At 42.1% G+C, this 25,057-nt stretch overlaps 1 protein-coding gene across 1 annotated transcript; it reads right to left on the bottom strand.

Moving 5' to 3' along the window:
• Positions 1–999: 999 nt before the first annotated feature.
• Positions 1,000–24,619, bottom strand: TMEM26 (transmembrane protein 26). The gene is made up of 6 exons (XM_079975729.1): positions 24,258–24,619; positions 18,129–18,207; positions 10,570–10,662; positions 7,620–7,840; positions 3,369–3,445; positions 1,000–2,543 (listed from the first exon to the last, which is right to left on the bottom strand). Exons 1-6 carry the CDS (start codon positions 24,446–24,448, stop codon positions 2,125–2,127), a joined length of 1,080 nt encoding a protein of 359 aa, XP_079831855.1. The 5' UTR covers positions 24,449–24,619; the 3' UTR covers positions 1,000–2,124.
• Positions 24,620–25,057: the final 438 nt, after the last annotated feature.

Consider the following 25,057-nt stretch of genomic DNA (forward strand, 5'->3'; position numbering starts at 1 on the left):
TTAGCAGCATACCTGCATTGTATATACCTAGTCCCCACAGAGTTTCAAACACCTGGTCAAAACTTATTTATTTCAGGAGGCCATTGCACTCCAAATGCTTCTCAGATGTTTCACTTAAAAAAAAAAAAAGTTAAAAAGTCTTGAGGTTTTTAATTATGGGGGTTTAATTTATGTTTTAAATTTTGCATATTGTCTACTATATTGTTGTAAGCCACTGATACCAACATGGTGAAAATCAGGATAAACGTGTTTTAATAGACCTTTTCTATTTGAATGTTCCAAGTGTTTTAAACAATCATCTCAGCAAATCTTTGCAATAGTGTTGTTCTTTATTTTTCTAACTTAACATGGAAGCTGGTCTGCTTTTAAACCACAAAGGATTTACTTTTAGGCTTCAAGAAGCACTCAGTGGCTGACCCCCCCCCCCAATTTTTGTAAATGTAACAATCCAGCAGTTACTCTGTCTCCAGCCTTTCCTTAAGTGAAAAACACAGGTTCCTTGTTAGGTAAAGAGCAGAAGTAATGACAAACACTGCCGTTTTTATATGAGCAAAGCTGGAGATATAATTTTAGGACATGTACTAGGTAAAGAAGTCAATTCAAGCCAAGTGGGATAGCATTATCCAGTGACTGGAGGAAATGCAACCCTCAAAATTGCTGTTGTTAATAATTCCAGATACACCACAGAGCTACCTTCCCTCTGAGGCGGCTGACTGGAAGGAAGCAATTTCAGAATCTCACTCAAATAAGCCTAACATGACTCAGCACAAAATTTCATTTTTTACAACCATCCTGTATAGCAGAGATGGGGAACCTGTGGCACCAAACCAGAAGCAAACTCAGCTGTGGAAGGGGCTTTGCAAAAAACAATAACCCAGCATGGGTGAAGCGAAACACCACTCTCATCTATCAGCTGATGACCCTTTGCAAGCCCCCCTCCCCCACTTCACAATATCTAGACAAATATGGATTTGGGAGTACCTTGAGTAGGGGGAAATGTCTGTGTTATCTGGACATTTATTTATTTATTTCTTTGCAAACATTTGTCACAAAATAAAAATATGTAAGCATGCAACCTTTACAACAGTGATTACAGTACTGAATATTCCACCCCACTTCATTCATATAATCCATTTGCTAATTCAGCATTTCTTTTCAAAGTCTGAGGATATGTGAAAACAACTTTTCACAATTTCATTTGTTGACCAGATCCTGAGGGAAATTCACACAATGCTCACAGAGAACCAGATATGCACTAGATAACTTTAACATCTGGCATTTCTATCATCAGTTTTCATGCAGACTGTCCATAAAAAATAATTGACTCTTATTGATTCCCCAGCAGTTGGAACCACATTGAGAAGGTAAAAGCTATCACAGATTGGTGGTCTCCTAAAATGACCTGATATTGTGAAAAGGACAAATACCGGTACCTTTGTATAAAACAACTGCTATAAAATCCTTCAAGGAAGTGAATTTGCTGTGGGGTTAAACCAGGCATAATGTTGATGAAATGCTGAGCAAGATTTGGGGGGAAATGTCTTGCTTGGCTGTATCTGAAAGAAAGAACTGCATGCTCTTTTCACATTTCTACATGGGGTAAACGCCACCATTATTATCGATCTAGTCAAGAGAGGCATAATACTAAAACAGTTCTTGCATTCATTGACTGTATAATGTTCTTACATCAGATGAGCGGAAGGGATGTGTTATTTCATTCATAAACACTTGCATGCCGTTGTCACAGTTGAAGTGATTCCCCAGAGAGGTAAATAGTTTCTCTACCATACTATAGGCAAATATTCTGATAGCTCGGTGTCTTTAAGAGTCAATAGTGAAGTACTCCAACGCATCACATTTTTTTTAAGTTCTGAAAAACTACCTCTATTTAAATCCCATTAAATAAATATACTGTGGATTTAGTGCCTGCCTACTTAAATCAGTAGGATTGCAACATTTCCATTCAAGCAAGTTTGCTGCTCCAACACTTCCTCTTGCTTCCTAGAATCAAATATTCATCTTGAAGCGGACAGGAAATATATCAGACTGCCTCTGATATGCCAGTCCCCTTTCTATGTAGCCAAGGGAGGAAATGACTGAACATCATGAAAAGGAGATCTGAGCTCACAGGCCGTCAACGGTGACTGATGAAGAATCCTCCAGAGCAACTGAATGACGCTCCCTTTCATCGGTATCACAGTTGCTGGGTGGAAGGCTGATAGTGTTGGGCTCACATGGGCAACAGCCAACTCCTCCTTTCCGGCTGTTTGGCCGATTCCGAAGGGAGGCGTGGAAGTCTAATGATAACACTATTAGACGGTATAGTTGTAGCATCACAATTAAGATATTCTTAGCTGTGAAAAACACCAGCATCTGGTTAATGACTTGGAAATAGCCCATCAGTATCAAGCGCACCACGAGGAAAGGGCCATCTTGAATGAACAAGCTGATGCCAATGTTCCATAGGTCTGCACTGTATCTGCAAAGAAGCAAACTGAAGACCCTCTTTGAGGAGCCTGGGCGACCGCAGCCAACATGTTGCACTACAAACAAGGAAGACCATTGTTATTATTACAGTAACATCAAGTGAAGCATCATATGAAGTCCTCATGATCGTTCACCGGCATTTTCATGCAATTTTTCTGACTAAACTTGTATGCAATTTTGCTTAATATACACATTTTTGCAAAGCTAGGTTACCTAATAAAATGATTTTTTGTGTGTGTTTTGTTTTCACTAATATATTAGTATTACTTTTCAAAACTGGAGAACTGATTGGAAAATTCAGAGAAGTGTGAATTTTTAAGGGTGGCAGAGTTTCAACTAGTATATTGTTTTGGAAGTGTGAATTAGGTTGGTTCACCTTTAAATGAGAACTGAACTGAATTTCTCCTGCATCCAAAGCTTTCATTCACAGAAGTGAGATTACATGAGCCAGCAGTTTATGATCTCAGGTGTGGCAACTTCTGTGATTTGCTATCTACAGTGTAGAACTGCTGGTATGCTTTCACTCCCATGTTACATTTCACATGTAAATGCCAGTGTAGAGACCACTTCTGGGATCTGCAGAAATCCACTTTAGTGCCACATGTGAACTTTGCCATCTCAGCTAAGTGATTGCTTCTTGTAAAGGGCTTTCGACAGATGTCAGCAACCCAGAACTTTTCACGAGACAAGAAGGCAGTTGTTCCCATTGGCTTATGTTACGTTTAAGGAAGTCAGAGTGGCATAAGCTTCTGGTGGGGGAAGTTAGTCCTTGCTAATCAGGGTTTCAATGGAGAGGGTTTTTTCTTTATTTGGTGGCATGTAGGATAACCCCCTCCTTAAACTCTTGAGTTAAATCCTTGGAATTTGTTACTGTCCCTCACCCGCAAGATCCAGGGGGAACTGCAGCATGCTCCAAGTCCATACGGCTAGGATTGCATACACGACAGCGCGGTTGGTCCTAAAATGAACAAAAATGAATGACATACATTTAAAAAGCAATCCCTCCAAAGCATATGGAATGCCATCATATTAAAATGCAACCAAGTCCAGCTCATGGGGCTGGGAACTTCTTACGACCCCTCAATAGTGAGAAAATTCATGGAATCCATTCTAGGTATAGAAATAATGTTAAGGAAATTTTACAAGACCAAAGACTAATTTTCCCAGTTATTAACCAAAACATACTATAAAAAAAATCCAGCCTGAAAACAAGACATCCAATTAAGGTTTTTTTAAAAATAAATAAATCCAAGCTTCCGTGTGTGTTGGCAGGACCCATTAGCAAAACTGCAGCCCAAGAGTTTGTGAATTTTATGGCATTCTAGCATGGTTACAGTAATGTCTCCCAGACACTTATGCTCAGAACCTCAAGATGAGGAATGACCAAATAATATCCCATGGGCAGCATCCAGCTTCTGGCCTGTAGCTTCTGGCCCTAGTGCAAAGTGAAAATATAGCTCAGAAACCAATTAGATATGGAGGACTTCCGGGTCGGCGCCATCGCCGAATGGCGGACTCCCTCCGAGTTCCGGAGGGAGTCGGCTGGGTAGGGGTCGGGTCCTGCCGTGCCGGCGACGCGGGGACCCTCAAAAACCATGGGCGGAGATGCCCATGGACTTGGTGACTCGGCGGGCACCGTTTGCGCCCCCCCGACCCGCGAAGGAGCCTTTTTAAAGGCTGCGGAGCGGGTGACGGGGGGGCGTGGTGCTGTGAGTCCAATGCTTCCCCTGCCCAGCGAAGCCGCATGCCATTCGGCGGAGAGCAACGACTTCTTCTTTGAAAATTTCGGATTTGGACTAAAAGGAACAACCCGTGAGTAAATTGATTGGACTTAAAAGGGAAATTTGATCTTTGAATTTGGAGCGAGCGGGGGGAGTGCAAAAAGGAAGTCCGCCCCCCCCCTGTTGTAGATGGCTCAACGCAAGGATTTGACAACTAAGATCGAGAGATGAACTTGTTTACCTGAGAAAAATTTTTAACTTCACGAAGGGAAATTACAATAATTGTGCTGGAGGAGAAGACTGATTTGTGGGAACTAAAATGCAACCCCCCCCGGGAACCGGGAACGATCCGCTATGAGAGACTGGTGAAGAGACACAGAAACTTTGACAGCTGTCAAAGTAGCTGTCAAAGCAGGAAAATAAAAGAGAACTTTGTTACGATGGCTTTGCTGGTTAGATTTGTTTACAATTTGGACATAAATTATTGGAAATAAAGGCAACAAGTTATTTGACTTTTGGGTCTGATTTTGAAAGAAATTAAGTTACCATATTCCCTCTAGAGGGAGGCTGGGACATTGCAACAGTAGCAGCAAGTGGAAAAATACTATGAATTTGAGCAGGATCTGTTATCTCTTGGGAAAGCTGCAAAAACGAAGCATTATTTTGTCTACAGAGGTTTCTATACTAAAGGAGACAATGGATTTATCTATTGAAGAAAGGAAGGGACTTGACGCAAGTTATGTTCCTGAATAACAAAAGCCTCTGTGGAGAACAAGAAGTTTCTGAATTAGAAGGTTTCTGCAGCAGAACAGGAAAAAGCAACCTGAAGAATAAGAGCTGGACCAAATTTGAAGCCGAAGTATTTGGAACATCCAGACTTTAAAAGGACCAAGAAATAGAATTTAAGTTAGACTCTTAAACATAGAGGTCTGGATGGAAGAACAATGACTTTTTCTGAGAGTTTTTTCGAGATTGGACTTTCTGAAATTAAAAGCTATCAAAAGACGGCAAAGTGGAGTTGAGATATAGACGTGGATACACCAGGCTGGCAGTAGACAATGGATGAACTTTGGGGATTGGAACCGGGGAATGGGGGGGGGGGGAGATTTGGAATCCAAAGGCTGTAAAATTATATATTATTTCTTTCTTTACTTTTTTCATGTTTGTTGTTTGAAAATAGGGGAATTCGTGGAAGGGAAATGGGGTCGATCTTAGGGAATTATATAAAATATAAGGAGAAATGGTTCATTAAGATAAATAAGATAAATTAATTTGGAATAAATGGGTTATTTAAAATTACAAATAAGGTTTTAAAATTTGGGGTAAGAATCTGTGGAATCAATTTAAGGGAAATGGAATACAAGAGGGGGAGGGGGGAAGTCCGGGAAAGATGCCACTGAAACCAAGTGTAAATCATATTTGTTTTTTCTTTCTTTCTTGCTATCTTTCCTTTTTATTCTGGAAAATTTTTAATAAATATTATTAAAAAAAAAAAGAAACCAATTAGATATGGGGAACCTGTGAGGTGGTGATAAGGCAGTCAGTGGTATGTGCAGGGGACAAAGCATGTTCTATATAGGTCAGGGCCTGGGATTCCTGAACAAAGGTATAATTCCCCTAATGATCTCTTATAGCAGACTCCTATGCACGTCTGCTCAGAAGTTAAGTTTCATTGAATTAAACGGGGATTGCTTCTGAATAACTTGCATAGGATTGAGCTATCAGCAAGCTCTTGGGAGCTGCTCTGTTTTGCATTTTCCCTTACACTGGGGCATCTCAGTCCTAGAGGCACATGTAGTGTCTGTTGCAATTTATTAAAATATTTGCACCCCTCCCCTTTTATCAAGCAACAAAAATGCAATAAAGTGCAAAACCAAAAGGACAATAGAGACAACAATCAAAGAACAAATGAAACTATGATATAACAGCAATTAAATTAGTTCTGTAGCTATCTTAGATACTAGCAGCAGTTTCAAATACATAGTATCAAATACCCAACTGTGAAATAATGTTTTTAACTAGTACCCCAAACTCTCCTTGTCTTGAATGTGTCCTTGAGCCAGCCTACGCATTAGGCAATGATGTAGCAGCTGATTACTGCTTGGAAGTACTACTATTATGCATGTTACAGTGAATGTTAAAAATCAGGAGAATTACTGCATGCAAATATTGCCAAACCCAAATATGTTTTGTGTATGCCTAAAAATTGATCCCTGCTTTGGGAAATCCGTGAGTGAGTGCTGACAGTAGGTGGCTATCAACATTCACTGTCTATGACGGGTGCACTCCTGAGATTCCTTATCTTTGTAACATTTCTCTGGGATTGACAGCATTCACATGTGAACGTTTTCATTTGCATAATTTCAGATATTTGCTGAATCCGGAATGCTGTAAACCATTGTAATTCAGCAATTCTGGAATGAGACATTTTGCTTAGAAGCAGTACTGCTGAAAAAGGCAGAAAAACGCCGTGTCTAAGAGCCTTTCATATTTAATCAACAGGAAACAAGTTTGTTCCATTACCTTTTGCAGATGTCATTGTTGTGTGCTACAGTATTCCCCCATTCCCACTTCTGCTGTCTGCAGGTACTGATCAGAAGCTAATGACTGAATCTCTATGTAATGCAGATGTTGCATTAGTCTAACATAGGTAAATGGGCAGAGAGATAGAGAAATACACTATCTGTGTTATCACTCCATGCACCTAGTAATGTAGGTAAAAAGGTAAAGGGACCCCTGACAATTAGGTCCAGTCGTGGCCAACTCTGGGGTTGCAGCACTCATCTCGCTTTACTGGCCGAGGGAGCCGGCGTACAGCTTCCGGGTCATGTGGCCAGCATGACTAAGCTGCTTCTGGCGAACCAGAGCAGTGCATGGAAATGCCATTTACCTTCCCGCTGGAGCAGTACCTATTTATCTACTTGCACTTGGCGTGCTTTTGAACTGCTAGGTGGGCAGGAGCAGGGACCAAGCAATGGGAGCTCACCCCGCCGCAGGGATTCGAACCGCCGACCTTCTGATCAGCAAGTCCTAGGCTCTGTGGTTTAACCCACAGCGCCAACCGCGTCCCAGTAATGTAGGTATTGCTTCTGAAATCTCATACCGCAATAAATTAGCTATAGCTAAATCCCATTGAAAGCAAAGGAAGAAGTCAGTTGAGATTAGCTTTTGTAGCATTGCTGTTCAGTAGAACACAGGAATGCCTAACTTTCTTTTATTGTTATTTAGCTGGATGCCTTTCATTTGCAAAGTGATACAGAACACTGCAGTTCTTAAATTCACAATCCTACTTGGACAAAAATTGCATCTTCCTATTTATCTGAAGAACATCCAGACTTTTCAGGTGAAGTTCTTCAGGGACTGACACGACCAAGGCCTCCAAAATAATTGGTGTTCTAGCAAATTACCTACCTCACATTCTCAATTTCCATGGTCTCACTTGTGAATTCAAGTATGTCTGCTGCAGTACCCACAAACATAAGAAGGAGCTGCGACAACTGGTCCCGAGTGATTTCACCCCCAATGGGAAGAAGCCATCTCCCAATGATAAGCAGCAGTAGAAAGGTCTGGTGGAGACCAAGCATCCAAACTGACTCACACACAGCGGAGATTGTGTTGACAAATTCTATGGCCTGTTGCAAAGAGCCATAAAAACAAGAATCAACATAGGAACTGTGGGAAATATGAACAGATACAGGAGTAGGGGTGCGTGATTCGGTCAATTCCTGTCTCTCTCCATTTCTCATTAGTCCAATCTTAATTACAATTCTCTACATCTCCACATTTTAAATCCTCCCCCCAAATACCAGTATTTTAGTGTGAATACATATTTTTATATGCAATTTTGCCTAAAATATACATTTTTGTAAAGAAATTTCCCCAAATAATGATGCCTTTAATATGCTATTTTTATTAATAGATGCATTTAGATGCACAACTAACCCTGATATCACTGGATGGAACAAGGTTTTTGGTTGTAACTGCTTTAAGAATGTTTTCAACCGTAATTGCTTTTAGAAAGTTTTAACTCATTTAGAATATTTCTGTTTGTAAGTTGTGAGTCTTTTTGCCACCCTGGGTTCCTTGGGGAGTATGTACAAATTACTTGGCTCAGGAACTTGCAAAATTCGATGAAGTGCAAATTTTGAAGGACGGCTGTGTTTCATTTCCAATATTGTGCCAATTAGGTAGGTTTGCCTTTAAATGTGAACTGGATCAGATTTCTTCCTCATCCCTATACCTGAAGCAGGACAGATGGTTTTCAGCACTTCTAAAAAACCCAATATGTTGGACTCATCTGAACATTCAGCAAAAGCTACCCAAAGGAAGCTTGGCGGTGTTCTGCCACTAGAGGCCAATTCACATGACTGTTCAGTGCATGGTAGGTGTGGAAGATGAGGTCAGTTCATGTCGCCCTAGCCTCATGACAATCTGAATGTAAGATGGATTGGCTTTTGACAGTTGCATGAAGTCTGACAGTGCACGAAGGTGCCTTGTACTGAGTCCATAGGCCCAGCTACCCCAGTATCATCTGCTCTGACCAAGAATGGCTGCTTAAGGTCTCAGTTTGGGGGTCTTTCTCAGTGATGCTGAAATCCCAGGAATAGAACTTGACATTTGCTCCATCACTAAGAGTAGCCCTCCAGAAATTTTAGGACTACAGCTCCTATCTTCCCAAGGACCAGTGACCTGCCTTAGTACAAAGCAGCTTCCTATATTCCTAATCCTGCTTTTTCAGGGTTCCTGATCGTGTGGAGCTCTGCCTAAATAATAATAATAATAATAATTATAATTATAATTATTATAATTTAGACCCTGCCCATCTGGCTGGGTTTCCCCAGCCACTCTGGGCAGCTTCCAACAAAATATTAAAATACAATAATCTGTTAAACATTAAAAGCTTCCCTAAACAGGGCTGCCTTCAGATGTCTTCTAAAAGTCTGGTAGTTGTTTTTCTCTTTGACATCTGGTGGGAGGGCGTTCCACAGGGCGGGTGACACTACTAAGAAGGCCCTCTGCCTGGTTCTCTGTAACTTGGCTTCTCGCAGTGAGGGAACCACCAGAAGGCCCTCAGCGCTGGATCTCAGTGTCCAGGCAGAAAGATGGAGGTATACTTCAGGTATCCTGGACCTGTATACTGGACCGAGGCCCTTTAGGGCTTTAAAGGTCAGCACCAACACTTTGAATTGTGCTCAGAAACGTACTGGGAGCCAATGTAGGTCTTTCAAGACCGGTGTTATGTGTTCTTGGCAGCCGCTTCCAGTTCAGTGGCCACTCCCAGATAGGAAGATACACAAAGGAAGATACGCATAGGAAACATGCTTTTTAGTGTGCAGGGGCAGAATCTGCTCCTAGCCGCTTTTGGCTCATTCACTGCATTTGTGGACATTTGAGGGCTATAAAGGGATATGCATCCTGGCAGCACTTCTTGACTTGGTGCCAGAGGTCTGTGGTTCACAGATCCTTGAAATGACCCAGTTTTCTGGACCAAATGCTTTTGGCGTAATATGGCTTGAATGGAAAGAGATATTTGATTGCTTTCACCTCGCCACAAACTAAAGAATTTACTTCTTCATGCTGGGAGAAGGGGGGGGGGCAAAGAAGCCAACAGCATTTCTAATTACAATCATCTTGGCTAAAGAGGGATATAAGGACAGATATAAGACCCAGCCTAGACAACTTTGATAACACACTTTATTCCATTTTATAATACATATTATAGATAGTGCCTTGATAATGCCAAGGAAGTAATTTGCTAAACATAGAAATGGATTAATAATGAGAGGAAGCTGTATTGTTATTGCCACAAATGTTGAACGGGGAAAACCCTAGACCAGGCATGGCCAAACTTAGCCCTCCAAATGTTTTGGGACTACAACTCCCATCATCCCTAGCTAACAGGACCAGTGGTCAGGGATGATGGGAATTGTAGTCCCAAAACATCTGGACAATAATTAGTGGAAACAAGCATACAGTACTTCAAACCATTGTTTATGAAGCTGGCTTGTTTTCACTAACCGGAGTTAAGATTAACCATAGTTGAATCACTATAAACTGTGATTAATCTAAAAAGAAGTGGAAGCATGGTCTCTTTAGGGTTGTACCAGAGGATGAGCATGTGACTTCAAGGGGAGGTTTGGCTCATTCTTGTAATACTAAACCCTTGAGATATTGCATTTGTGTGACATTATCTGCCACAGTGTCATTGCACAATTTAAGGACACTCTTTTAAAAGTAGGTGTCTTAGAAGACCTCACAACTGATAATACAACACAGTTTGCAGTAGTAGAATTCAAGATAGTTCAGACACCAACATTTCAAGAATTAAGTAGATGCTGTCATTTCCTGAGACCCTGCTTACCGTTCCTATTATGGGACCATCTATGGCCTTGCTTTGATAAGCGGGTTCATATTTTGGAGTGAATGGCCGCATATCCGATTCATTATGGCAAGCCTGCAATAAAAATTCAATTCAGGAGATAAATCAGTGTCTAATTCTGTATAGACATTAATTAAAATAACCCATATTGCTTAACACTGCTGTAATGTGTGGACCCTCCTATACTGTTCATGTAACATGAGAAACCCCAGAACATGTGGAAAGAGTCCAAATGGCAGCATTGTCCCAGTTTCGAAATGATCCACACTGGGGTGGGAGGAGCAACAGCATAGGCTCCTCCTCCCTCCAGGCTTCTCAGATTACAGGCAGGAAGGAGCTCATTTGGCACACACATGATGTAAGAAGGGCCCCTGTGAATATCTTCAGAACAGCAACTGACAAAACAATATTTTTTATTGCATAAAGATTGTGAGGAAAGGCAAGGGAGGTAAACCTTAAAAATCATTTGAATGCAGGGCAGCAATCCTTCTGCACCAAAAAAAGGATGTGTGGTTGAAAACTGAATTTTACTCTCATTGACTTGTTCATTATTTAACTGGTAGGTAAAGGTAAAGGTACCCCTGCCCGTACGGGCCAGTCTTGACAGACTCTGGGGTTGTGCGCCCATCTCACTTAAGAGGCCAGGGGCCAGCGCTGTCCGGAGACACTTCCGGGTCACGTGGCCAGCGTGACATCGCTGCTCTGGCGAGCTCATTCTGGAATTTTTGACTGAGTTGCAAGCAACAGAATATTTTGTTCCTCTCACATTTCTTCCAAGGAAGAGCAGATGTATGTCTCTTATCTCTCTCACCTTTTCACATTTGCATGCAGTATGCTTTGGAAGTAAGGCAGATGTCAAAAACTGAGAGACCTAGGCTGCAATCCTATGCACACTTTTCTAGAAGTGAGGCCCGTTGAGTATTGGAGGCCTTTGCTTCTGATTAAACGTGCAGAACTTTGGGCTGTTAAGTTGTGACCAAGAAGTTTCCGGTTCAGATCTCCGTTCTGCCATAGATTCATTAGGATAACCTTAAGCAAGCCTCAGTCTCTACTCTTCATCTGCAATAATGGGATAATAAATACTGATCAAATTTACAAGGTGGTTGTAAAGATTAATGAAGTAATATATGCACAGCATTATGAACCCTCTGAATGCTGCATACTGAGTTGTTTTATTTCACCAAAGTATCCACTGGTTTTCGGCTGGAAACCTGAAATTTCATTCAACCAGTAGTGTAGCGTGGGGGGTGCAGGGGGGGCCGGCCGCACCAGGCACAACATCGGGGGTTAGGGTTAGGGGGCACAAATCCACGGGTTAGGGGGCGCAAATTACTTGCCTTCCCCCGGGTGCTGACAACCCACACTACGCCACTGCATTCAACTACTCATAGGCGTACCTTACACCACTTTCCTAAACACAGATTAGATTGTAAACTGAACGCAATGGGTGAGTGAAGTTAGGGCACTGGGGGCCCCATATTTTGTATATTAAAAGACTGTGAATCCTCTCAGACATAGGAGCCAACTCCTGGGGCTGAGGTACTTTCAGCCCCACCCCCATAAAATATTTGAGGGGTCCCTCCCCCAAAGTTGATGGACATTGCCATTCAAATGGTGTGCATGTGCCATGTCTTGTGATTGATTATGTGGGGCAGGGCTTACCTCCCCCCAAATTGGGGACCCATGATAACAGCCAAGGCTTTAGGGGGAGCCAGGGACTAGGATTGCGCAGGCATGACACCTGCTATACCACCTTGGGTTGAGCAAATATACTCTCCCATCTGTCTCTCCCTCTCTCTCTCTCTCTCTCTCTCTCTCTCTATATATATATATATATCTGAATGAATGCAATTCTGTGATTCTCAAATACTTTGAGACCTGCATCTGCTGATCAGCTTCAAACAGGTTTGTGAAAGTACACCTGACCATGTAGACATTTTGATCTTGCTTCAGGAAGAAGATTATTTGATTTCTCTCTCTCTCTCTGCACTCAGACTTCGTTTTCAAGTCAAAACAGGCATTTTGAGGCATGAAGGTCTGTCTCTCCTTGCATCCTCAAAAATGTGCCATGGTTAGGTTTTTAGCAAAGCAACATTTAATTTAATCTCCCCTTTATTTCCTTATATATTTAGAACTGCTGCCAGCAGACTGAGATTTTCTGCTAAGACAGGGTCAAAGGTAAGCTGCAATTTCAGTGCACATTCTCATGTCAAGAGGAAATTACAATACATGTTTTATATTTGCTTTGCTTGTAAACTCCAGAGATAATGAGTGTCAATTGTGTTGGAAGGAGTCTCCGGTTCTCTGGAACTGCCTTTTGTTTTAGCCACATATAAGAAAAGTTGTAGTCATTGTGGACCTCAAGCTAGTTATGGCATTAAATGTGTCTTTGCATTTAAAGTACATTTAAAAAAAGGAAAAACCTGACAATTAACAGTATCAGAACAAACATGAAGAAAGAAATTAACCAATTCATCTGCTGTTACAGTCGTGAGGAAAATTCCTCCTCTAAAGCTAGTGTTCGCCTTGGAAGAAAATTCCCCGTTGGTGCGGATTTGCATTCTTAAAAACCTATTGATGCAATCTGGCTGTTTAAAAAACCTGCATCTTACTTGCACAAATACACACACATTTAATGCCATGCAGTTCTCCCATAGCTATGCAACGAAACACTTGGAATGAAGTCAAGACTGCAATTGCTTTACCAGAAACAAAGCAGTCCTATAATTGCTAGTTACCTCTTGGAACATGTTTTACAATGTGAGATATCATATATATATATATATATATATATATATATATATATATATATCGCAGCTGTGTACATAATGGCCTGGTTTGCACATCACCCTAAGTGAATCTCAGCTTATAGAGAATGTGTAAGCATGTGGGCTCTGGGAGAGGTTTGCAACCACTTTGCTCCTCTCTGGTCTTTTGATGCTGTGCCGCACTAAGCTAAGCCAATTTTTGCCTTACTGTGTCATCTGAAGTTATGGTTAAGCTCTCGCCTTACTAACCATCCTGCTCAGCCCTGCCAACTGCTGCTGAGGAGAGAGCTTAACCACAAGTCCCATTTGGATAGCCTGCAAAACCATGGCTTAGCTCAGCGCAACATGGCAGCAAAAAAAGGACCAAAGAGGTTGCAGGTTCATCTCTGAGAGTCCGCACACTCGCATGTTGATGTTAAACCATGGTTTGGGTTAGTGCGGTGTGCAAACCTGGCTACCGTTAACAAAGTGCACTGCAAGATAATACTGAACTGTTTGGCCCTCTTCAGATGTTACTCGGAGGGAGAATTCTCGTATATAGAAGGAGTGAGGTTGTGCTGCCGAGTTAGCCTGCCCCAGGAAGTTCCTGTGCTGAGTGGGAACATCTGAAGAGAAACCTCTATGTACAAGAATAGTTGTGTGTGGCATGGGGCTAGCTCAAACCTGCAGCCTCGCCAACACAGACCCACTCCAACATGGGAGAGCCTTCCATACTTGAAGAGAACTTAAAGTAACTGCTTTATTTTATTGAAATGAGATGCTTATTATTCATCTCTCTTGCTCTATCCCAGTTATGCAGTCAACTTGATTCATTCATGAGGTTATAAAAACGTGGCCTTTTCTTTTTTATTATTAATAATATGACAGATGAATTTTTAAACGTACAATAAATGGACTTTGCATGCACAATGGAAATATCCCAAACCACAATTTTTACAATAAACCAAACTCCCCCCTCACCTGCAGTAATGCATGAAAAACCAAGCCCTTATCAAAAACAAATGAAGACCATTTTACCTGGGAAAGATTCAGCAATTCTTCCAACTTTTCTGAAATCAATAAGCTGTAAATTTTTCTATAACTGCCATACCCAACACTCTGTTTAGCCTGTTTCTAACATCTGGCATCACTGGAGACTTTCAGAATCTGGATATATATATATATAAACTTCCACTAATATGTGTTGTACAGAATTCTGTTTTTCCTTTCCAACAGGTGTAGCATTTTCTGGCCAATTTTGGCCCCTTTACTGCATACATTTCCAGAAGGCTTTGTAGGGGAAAGTAGCATGAAAAGTGTCCAAGAATAACAACCATGCAATATTGCATGCTATTACAATACTGTATTTTTGCCTTGATTTCCAAAGATGTTACTCAATAGGTGCCTGATGTCTTAGAAGATGCTTGCTCTATTGACTTTGATAACTGGTGGCCCATATGTACTAAAAGCAGCCCAGTTGCATACCCCTCAACTGTCCTAAATTGAGCAGCACATCCTGGAATTAAAGAAGCCATCCCAGCTTCTGATTGGATTCTAGAATGTCCCATTTTGTAGTCCAGTGTTCTGGCATAAGACAGCTGGCTCGTGACAACTGACCAGAAGATGCTCATCTTTTGGGCTTGTGCTCTCGCACGAGTCAGTTAGCTCCTGTGAGACCTCAGGATCAAAAAACAAGCATCCTGATTTTGATCAGTGGGATCTTGGAGGTTACACATTCGTGAAGGCTGGGCACTAATGTCTAGAACAGTGGTGGGTAACTCTTTTCAGGTCAACAACTGCATTGTCATGGTGGGACAACTTTCAGGGGTCAGCAGCCCTATGCACAATCATACATCCTTAAGATGCACACAGACTCATACACAATCACATACCCATATAAAATCACACAAACAAAGCTATTTCCCATGGAAACAGAGGCATAAGTTTAATTCTTAGTAACTCCACTCAAGTTTCACCTTCCATTTTCTCCAGAAAAAAACAAGTTTGTAAAAAACTTTTTTAAAAATCTGCAGCATCCTATGTCTTTATAACATTTCAGAGGGGTGTACAGGAAATTAAAATTAAGTATAAGAGATACTGGACAATAATTCAGAATTTCATTCAGAACAGGCTTGGGTAAATAAACCATGCATCTAAAGAGTAGATGGCTGGACCTTGGCGCTCCCCACTGAACAGCTGATCGATGGAGGTCACCCAAAGGGCTGGATGAAATCTAGCTGCAGGCACATCTGGCCTGTCCCCACCCTTGGACCACAAGATGCTTGCTCAGATGCCTTTGATAGCTGGCTGCTTTCTTCTGTTCAACCTATAGGCAGCTATTCATTACATCACATATTCATAGAAGTCAGTTGATGCATGCATTTCAGGTTTGCTGAATTAACATATTTCTTAATTCCTCAAGTTTCTTAATCATGTTAGGTTCCTGAACAATTTCCAAAAGAGAAGAGCAGCTGAACTTGAAAACATTCCATAAAGAAATATATTATATAGCTAGGTCTGCGATTCTAGGCACACTTATTTGGAACTAAATGCCGTTGAATGCATCGGGACAGGTTTCAAAGGAACCATGCCTGTGATATGACTGTAGACAGGGGCCGACTTCGGTATTTCAAATTTCAGCAGCTCCCTGTGCGAGGCCCAAAGTCAGTGGCTCCCTCTCCCACCTCTTGCCTTCCTTTCTGCTCAATTTATTACATCATAGTTGCAACGCCCTGCAGCACCCCCTAGGCCGCACTTCCCTAAATCTGCCTCTGCTGTAGATCTCCTGTGGACACAGTTGAACAACTCTCTACTTGTGTTCTTCAGGTCTCTGGACAAACTGTAATATATAATAAAGTGGTACCTCGGGTTAAGTACTTAATTTGTTCTGGAGGTCCGTACTTAACCTGAAACTGTTCTTAACCTAAAGCACCACTTTAGTTAATGGGGCCTCCTGCTGCTGCCACGCGACCGGAGCACGATTTCTGTTCTCATCCTGAAGCAAAGTTCTTAACCTGAAGCACTTTTTTCTGGGTTAGCGGAGTCTGTAACCTGAAGCGTATGTAACCTGAAGCATATGTAACCCGAGGTACCACTGTATATGCTAAAATAGTGCTTTATAATATATCATTCAGTCAGGCATGACTTACAGCATAACCCGATGGATATTTATACAGAAGAATGGCTGTGTACACACCATACATTTAAAGCATGCGACTTCCTCCAAAGAAAACTGGGATCTGCAGTTTCTTTAGACTGCTGGGAATTGTAGCTTTGCAAAGAGTAAACTACTGTTGTAAGGATTCTTTGGAAGAAGCCATGGGCTTGAAATGTGTTTTAAAGGCATTGTGTGTACACAACCTGGACATAAGCCCCACTGAGTTCTGTAGAGCTTGCTCCCCAGTAAGTGTACATAAGTTTGTTGTGTTAGACTGCAATTCTGTGCACACTTGCCTAGGAATAAGCCTCATTCAACACGGTGGAGCTTATTTCTGAATCCACAGTTGTTGGGTTGTGCTTGAATTTTCCTGTTTGTGTGACCTTGATGTACTGGTCCGATCACTGATATAATGCCACGCAACTGTGTATACTGCGATTTACTGAAGTACTGAATGTCAAGTGTAAATGAGCCGTGGCAATGAGCAAGGAAAATGACATTAATATAATCATAGTCGGTCATGTGTAATAAAGCAAGAAAAGGAGAAATGTAAATGGAGCACAAATTGCAATGTTTAATGGGATTCTAAGTAGTGATAGTGCATGAAAATCTCTCAGCGATGTCTAACATACTACCAAGAGATGGACTGTGATTTCAGTGACATCATAACACTTATGCACAGATGTCTTTTTGGGTTGGTAACCCTCTTAATTAATTCCACATGCAGCAGGAGGTTAACTCCTGCAACCAGAGAATGAAGTTGTTTCTTCTCATGCACTGCCTATAACACTAGCAAGCTATTAGAAATATTTCCAATTTCCCCTTTGCTACACGTATAGCTCCATCTTATAAGTATGATTACGTATAATAGATGGAAAATGAAAAATTCTGTAATCCAGATTCTGTAACAAAACTAATAAAAGCTGGCTTTTGTTGCCTGTGTAAGAAATGCAACATGAGCCAGTTTGCATAATTTCTCTTACTTTGCATCACTTACAGTGCAATTCTGTGGATGTCTGCTCAAAGTAATCCCTATGCAGATCAATGGGACTTACTTCCAGGTAAGTGGGCAGCCTGTTGCCCTGCAGATGCAGACTCTGACTTCTGGATTATGGGATCCCCATCAATGGCATATAGGATTGTTGAGTCTTATTTGGCTTTATTACTGAATCCAAGCTTAATTATTTCCATGATTTATTATGGGGTTTCTTAATGGTGTATCAATAAATTATTCGCTTCACTTATTAATTGCTTCCTACAAGGCTTGTTGAATGAGGAAAGTCTTCAAGAGATGCCAGAAAAGACAACAGAGGTGGCCTGAGTCTGATATGTGATGGGAGGCAATTGGAAAAAACAGGGGCCACCACAGTAAAGGCCTGATCCCAAAATCATACAGAATGGACTTCCTGGTAAGATGGTATCTGCATGACGCCCTCTCTTGCCGAGCACAGCTATTTGTTGGGTATTTAAATATATAAATACAAGTGTTCTGTGTTGGGGGCTGACGTTTCAATACCTCAGGTAGAAAATCCAAATCACACCCTTTAATGGTGCCGAAATTTAGCTGCCTGAAGCAGCTTGGCTCACCACCTGTACACCCACCCATCACTATCATATGCTGTAGGAAAGAACAATACCTGACTCCCAAAATGAAGCTCCAGAAGCCACAGTGAAGGCACTATGCTAATCAGGTAGATGAATATTGCTGGGGAGAACCTGGGAAGGAATAAAAAGAAACTGGATTTACCAAGCTTAGCCAGAATTGCACAGTCTATCATTTTCTTCTGTCAAAACAATGAAGAGATGGGTTGGATAAATATTATGTGACGCCATATGGAATAAAAAGAAACAGGGGGATTCTGTTTTGAACAATACTCAATGATATTATCCCCCCCCCCAATAAATATTTGTTGAAACTCTGATTTTCAGGAGGGTTTTGTATGCCGAATACTCCCCTACTTTTTGAAGTGGTGGCTGGGGCTGCATCTTCAGACAACAACAACAGCAGCAATCCTGAGGCTCATAAAACAACAACAACAACAACAACAACAACAACAACAACAACAACAACAACAACACATTATTGCTCTGCTTACCCCCATTTTTCTGAGCAGTGAGGAGTTCCAGGAATACAGAACCAACTTGAGTTTCTTTTTCATTGGAAAGGGATCACTGGTATTGCCACAGAGCAACCCACACTGATCATCTGACACACAGAAATATGACAGGAAACCTGTGACAATAATTCTGGTATGCACTTCTGGTTCAATCTTTTCTTGGGATGTGGTTTTATTTTGGGTTTAACTGCTCTGATGTAATCTTTAGCACTGATGGTTTACCCAATGCTTTTCCAAGTTCGATTTACATTTACTATATGAGCTGCCCTGGCCTTAGGCTATGTACTGACTGTACATTTAAAGCACACGACTCTCCCCTCCCATCCTGTCCCCCGGACATATGGGAACTGTAGTTTGTTAAGGGTGCTGGAAATTGTGATGGGTAAATTACAGTTCCCAAGATTCTCTGGGGAAGCCATGCAATTTGAATGTTTGGATGTATGCAGTCTTTTAGAAAAAGTTTATGAATGAATGAACTAGCCCTTGCTCCCACAAGTCAGCCAGACCCACTCTCTGTGGTATAATACCTCCATTGTCCATGCCCTCTGCCACCACTCCAGCCCTTACTAAACCTTTTCAGCCAAATTTTGGAAGCATAATAAATAGCCTTGAATCAGCATGTGCAAAATATCTTCAATTTAGCATACATGAAGGAAAAGTCCCAGTCAAACTGAACTGCCAACACTGTAAGTTCTTTATGCTACTTCTCTACCACTGCTTAGAAACTACAGTAATTCAGCAGTATATAGGTAGCTTAAATAATAAAATACAGTGGTACCTTGGTTTGCATACATCTTGGTTTGCATACGTTTTGGATTACAAACACGTCAAACGTGGCAGTGCATGTCCCAGTTTGCAACCTTTTTTTTTATTACAACCCATTATTTTTATTTATTTTAACAAACAATTTTTTTTCTGGAGGCCCCATTGGTGGAAGCGCGCCTTGGGTTACAACCTGTTTTGGTTTACAAACAGACCTCCGGAATGGATTATGGTTGTAAATCTAGGTACCGCTGTACTATGTTTGCTATCATGATCAAGGCTGCTGCTCTTTTTCTAAACTTCCAAATTGGTGTAGTGGTTAAGAGCGGTAGACTCGTAATCTGGGGAATCGCGTCTCTACTCCTCCACATGCAGCTGCTGGGTGACCTTGGGCTAGTCACACTTCTTTGAAGTCTCTCAGCCTCACTCACCTCACAGAGTGTTTGTTGTGGGGGAGGAAAGGAAAGGAGAATGTTAGCCGCTTTGAGACTCCTTCGAGTAGTGATAAAGCAGGATATCAAATCCAAACTCCTCTTCTTCTTCTTCTTCTTCTTCTTCTTCTTCTTCTTCTTCTTCTTCTTCTTCTTCTTTCTTTTTGATCACTTACTATATCATTGTTCCTACAAATGGATTTTCTCTCCAGCCTTTCAATAAGGAAGCCATGCAACTTGTTTCCATCTGATTGCTGCAATATAAAGCAGGTGTCCAAGCTGAGAAGCAATTGTGGCGGGGAACTCACTCTGCACTGGATGACAGCTTCCCCACTAGGATTTCAGTGTATGAAAAATTCTTCCAGCTGGCCAGGGACTGATGCTGATCTAATGAAGTTGTCTTCAGCCAACTGACTTTGGCTCAAGCTATCTCTTCAAAAGAAGACATCTTGAGAAAACATTCTTGGCCAGCCGCACTATATTCTTTCCTCCCAGTGTCTGTCATTAAGAACTAATTCATCACCATCTCTCCAGCCTTTTCGTTAAGTAATAAGAAAGGCATATATCTTTATTTGCAATTAGCGAAAGGTCAGTCGTGATGCTGCATGCAGAGGTGAAGAGGCGACCCGTATGTCAAAGGGAAGACCCAGAGTAAAGAGGGATACTGCATCCTTTTTGGTTGTAACAGGCTGGTTTTGTTGCGAGCAAAATAGTACCTGAGGTGCAGCATGTTATTTTTTCCCCATATGAGTGAATGGTACCCATTCATTTATATGGCAGATTCTTTAAAAGACATTCTCAGAAAGACTGTTGGATTGGGGGTTACACCCATCTGTTGTCTCTTTTTCTCCAGTTTCTTAGAGACAGCAGGGTCTTCCTCATACCTTTCTTTTCCAGGACGTTGTAGCTGTGGTCTGCCAGGACTGGTTTCAGGCCAGAATAAGTTGGGCTCTGAGGCAGAGGGAGCAGTGGGAGGTCTGCTCTGGGAAGCTAAGGCAGGCAAGAACCAACATCCCAGGTGGGGCTCACAAGCTTGGGGAAGAGGTGAGGGTCACAAGCCTCATGTTGGCCTAGGCCAGTTGGCCTTACCTTTACCTTTACCTTTGTTGTTGTTGTTTAGTCGTTTAGTCGTGTCCGACTCTTCGTGACCCCATGGACCAGAGAACGCCAGGCACTCCTGTCCTCCACTGCCCCCCGCAGCTTGGTCAGACTCATGCTGGTAACCTCGAAAACACTATCCAACCATCTCGTCCTCTGTCGCCCCCTTCTCCTTGTGCCCTCCATCTTTCCCAACATCAGGGTCTTCTCCAGGGAGTCTTCTCTTCTCATGAGGTGGCCAAAGTACTGGAGCCTCAGCTTCACAATCTGTCCTTCCAGTGAGCACTCAGGGCTGATTTCCTTCAGAATGGAGAGGTTTGATCTTCTTGCAGTCCATGGGACTCTCAAGAGTCCTTTACCTTTACCTTTACCTTTACCTTTACCATAGACATGCAAGCCAACTGGCCTAGGACAACTGGGTTGAAGAAGGACAGTTTCATGGGCTCCGGTTGGCCTGCATGTCTATGGTATGGTAAAGGTAAAACGCATGTGGGGTGCTACAAATAGCGGGGGTTTTACTACAAAACAATTACAAAACTTTGGCACCAGTTTCAAGGGGATCCCAGATTTGGGGGTTCGTAGGTAATGAAGCTCACGTACCCTTATCCCCAAGACTGACTGCTCTCTTTCTCTGTTTGGGAGTCATGTTCTCTTGCCAAATCCTGCCTACGATTGCCAGGAGCCCAGGCAGCTCCTTGATATCATCCTGCAGTGCCATTCCAGATTTTTCTGAGTTGGGTGGTAGGCCAAGATTCTCAAGGCCACCCTTGAATATTTTCAAGATTAAACTGCAGAAAATCTGTACACTAATGAGCATAAATTATAGCACTGGAAAGTCTCCCTTTTTCTTTTGTGAGCAAAGAGATTTGTGCCTTCGATATGCATACCCAGCTCATAGGAATGGTAACTTGGCATAATAAAAACCCTGCGGAAACTTCCCCTTCCCCATAGGAGTTTCCTCCTTGGATCCTGCGAAGGGTCTGCAGAAGACCCATGAAGTTCCAAGGTGAAGCCTTCACAGCTGGGACCGCCTCATCACAAGTAGCAGTCCAGCTCCTCACCTCTGCTTAAATTCATCACAGGACCATATCATGGGTGCACAGAAGCAGACAGAGAGATCTGCATGTTCTATCAGACAAACAATTGTCTGTCATGCGGATTTGATAAACCAACACAGGGCTAGTTTCCAAAGATACACCCAAGTAATAGGAAACTCTTTTCATTTTTGGGGAGTGAAGTCAGAGAGCCAAAGCATCAGCTGATGACATGACATATGCATCACTGGCAAGTACTTCTGTACACATTTCACTGTGGCTTGAAAAAGGAACGTTTAATGGGCTCACAAGCCCTAGGTTTTCCCCTTTGGCGTGAATGAGAAAACAAAAAACTTTTGCTTAGTAAAAATGCAAACTGGACTAGGAATCACATAGTCAAAAAAGAAAACCTCCAAGTAGGGATGGAAGAATCTGTCCATTGTAGCTCTATCCATTTCTCATTTTTTCCCAATCTGAAATTCAGTTCTCCATATTTCTGCATGAAATCCTTACGAAAGTTCTTCAGTACTATATTGCAAATTTCTACTAACAAAAACATTTTGTGGGCTGTTTTAACTAATATGCACATTTTTACAAGTGAATTCTAATAATAACAATGCATTTTTGTATATTGTGTTCATTAATATGTACATGTTAATTAATATGTACATGTTAATGCACATTTCCCACGAATAGGCACATTTTGTGAAACACTGTAGAGCTGCACCACAAAATACAGATAATTGTGATTTTTTAAGGATGGCTATGTTTCAGTTCTCACCTTCTTTCAGAAAGTAGAAATTTGATACATTTGGCTCTAAATGTGAACCAGATTTCTCTTGCAACCCTACCCAAAGGTAGTATTCTCATATTGGCTTGCCTCAAGAAATCGGGGAGATGTTTAAATGAGCCAGTTCACATAGTTAGTTGTTGAGAAATCAAGAGATGGGGAAGCTTGTGTGAAATGGGCCCCTCTCCGTCTTTTGCTTATTTGTATGTGTATTTCCTTTAAAAAAGCAACTGGTGATTGTGTGATTCCCCCTTAGGTCAGATTGGAGCTTGTTGTGGCTTATGACCTGCTAGATGAAATCCAGTGAAGTTAGAGGAGGGCAAAGATGCCATACCTTTCACCATGGTGAGAAAGAAGAACCAGCCATCACAAAGGTAGGCTGCTACACTGTTAGCAGTTTGGCACAAGCTAGCTTTAGGTGTGTGGTTTGGCTGAGCCAAGATTTGTTGACAAATCTTACTGCCTTTTTCTCTTTTAACCATGCCCTCGCTCGTTAAACTGCCTGAAAGTTTCATTCCATACATGTCGTAACGCATGTAACCGTTTCTCTAGACTACGCGGCATTGCCTTCCTTGCATTTTCTGAGTTGTGAAATGAACAGAGGATGCTCGGTGCAATTGCACTGGATCCTCCACAGTGCTCCAAGCAAAATTGTACACTAAGGCGACTCTTCAATTAATCACTTCACGATTTCCAAAGCAAGGGAAATGTCTTGGTTGAAGAAGTCTGGAGTTGCTGGGAAGGCAATCCGTACGTTTCTTAATTTTGCTGACTCTGCATTTCCCTGTTGCCTTTGTTGCAACGGGGCACAGTGTCTTATAATACATGAAGAAATCAACTCCTATGGGAACTGTGGATCAATACCAGTCATATGTCATAGCAGGAGGAGAGGATCATTTTAGCCACAGTCTGATTTATACCGAATTCTCCCAAACCACTGTGTTGCTAAAACTTTGACCCCCATATAAACTTGCCGCCTGATACGCCATTGCTCAAATGAACTCAAACCTTCTGTCTGCACACACGTTTTCTTTTTTTTTTGCTGGACTTGTTGCTTCTTTTGCAAGCCCCCCTCCCCACCCCCCTGCAGCACAGGCATTGGTGCTTCTCCTCAGCCTCACGCTTTGTGTCATTCTGATCTGCCACCCTTCTTGCTCTCTGTGGCGAAATGCAAATAGCTGCAGTGTCCCCTTAGTTGCTTAGCCTTCCCAACCAGCAATAATGACAAGCAAGGGCTTCTAGACCTGAGTCAGAAAGTGCTGCAGAATTTCCGTTGCATTTCCAGGAGAAAGTTTGATTCAGAAAAACCTTGTTCAAAAGAAGAGAGAGAGAGAAAGGAAGGAAGGAAGGAAACTCTACTGAACTAGAATGGGACAAGCTGGAGGGCTGGGGATGGAGTTTGGGGGAGGGGATGATAAACCGTTGCAAAAGACAAAGGCTGTAAGCTCTAATAAGAGCCTGGTTCAACGATGCTGATAGGAAGCAGATGTAAAGAAACAGGCAGGCAGAGAGAGACCAGGAGAGAATTGCTTACCATTTGTAGCCTCTGCCTTGCTTAAACTTGAGTGTGAGCACTGTTTCTATGCAGAGCGGGAGATTGAGCAATGCCAGCAGCCAGTATTTGGGCTCCTTCATAACTTTGGTCACTCTCCAGACTCCAAGCAGGGAGTGCAAGGCAAAAAGCAGTCGAGTCGCCAGGGCATTGAGCAGCACCAGCAGTTCCATCCTGAGTTGAGCTTCCCTCTCTTTCCCCGCCTCCTCCTCCTCTCTCTCCTCCAGCACCAAAAGGGACCTTGGTGCCTGGGAGTAGCAAAAGGGGGAGAGTCACACTGGATGCTCTATGTGACGGGCAGAACTTTCCTCTTGTTCCATCTCCACAAAGGGGCCCATTATAACAAAAAGAAACAGCCTTGTCCCTCCCCCAGACTTCCTGAAATCTCTCTGAGAGAAGGGGGGGGGGGAGGGAATCAAAACCAGACGGCAAGATTTACAGTGTCAAATGCAGGACCTGGAGAGACGGACCTGTCAGGAACTGTGGCTGGCTAACTTCACCAGGAACCTGGCCACAAATGTGCATTTTTTTATTTATAAATGGGCTATCTTTCCTTATATCAGCACCACATTTTGCCAATTGTTCTTGAGTTCAACAGAGAGAAGAAGCGAGAAAAATTGCCTATCCGTTACCCAGGAGGTCTTATTTTAAAAGACTGGTCGTCTTAATGGATCTTAATAGATCTTAATGGAGGAGCCTACTTGCCAGCCCTACTTGTAGATGCAGGATTTCATTCATTTATTGATAACAAATGTATCTGTAATATTTGCATTCTCCCTTTC

This window comes from Podarcis cretensis (assembly GCF_951804945.1).
Source record: "Podarcis cretensis genome assembly, chromosome: 5".
Taxonomy (NCBI): domain Eukaryota; kingdom Metazoa; phylum Chordata; class Lepidosauria; order Squamata; family Lacertidae; genus Podarcis; species Podarcis cretensis.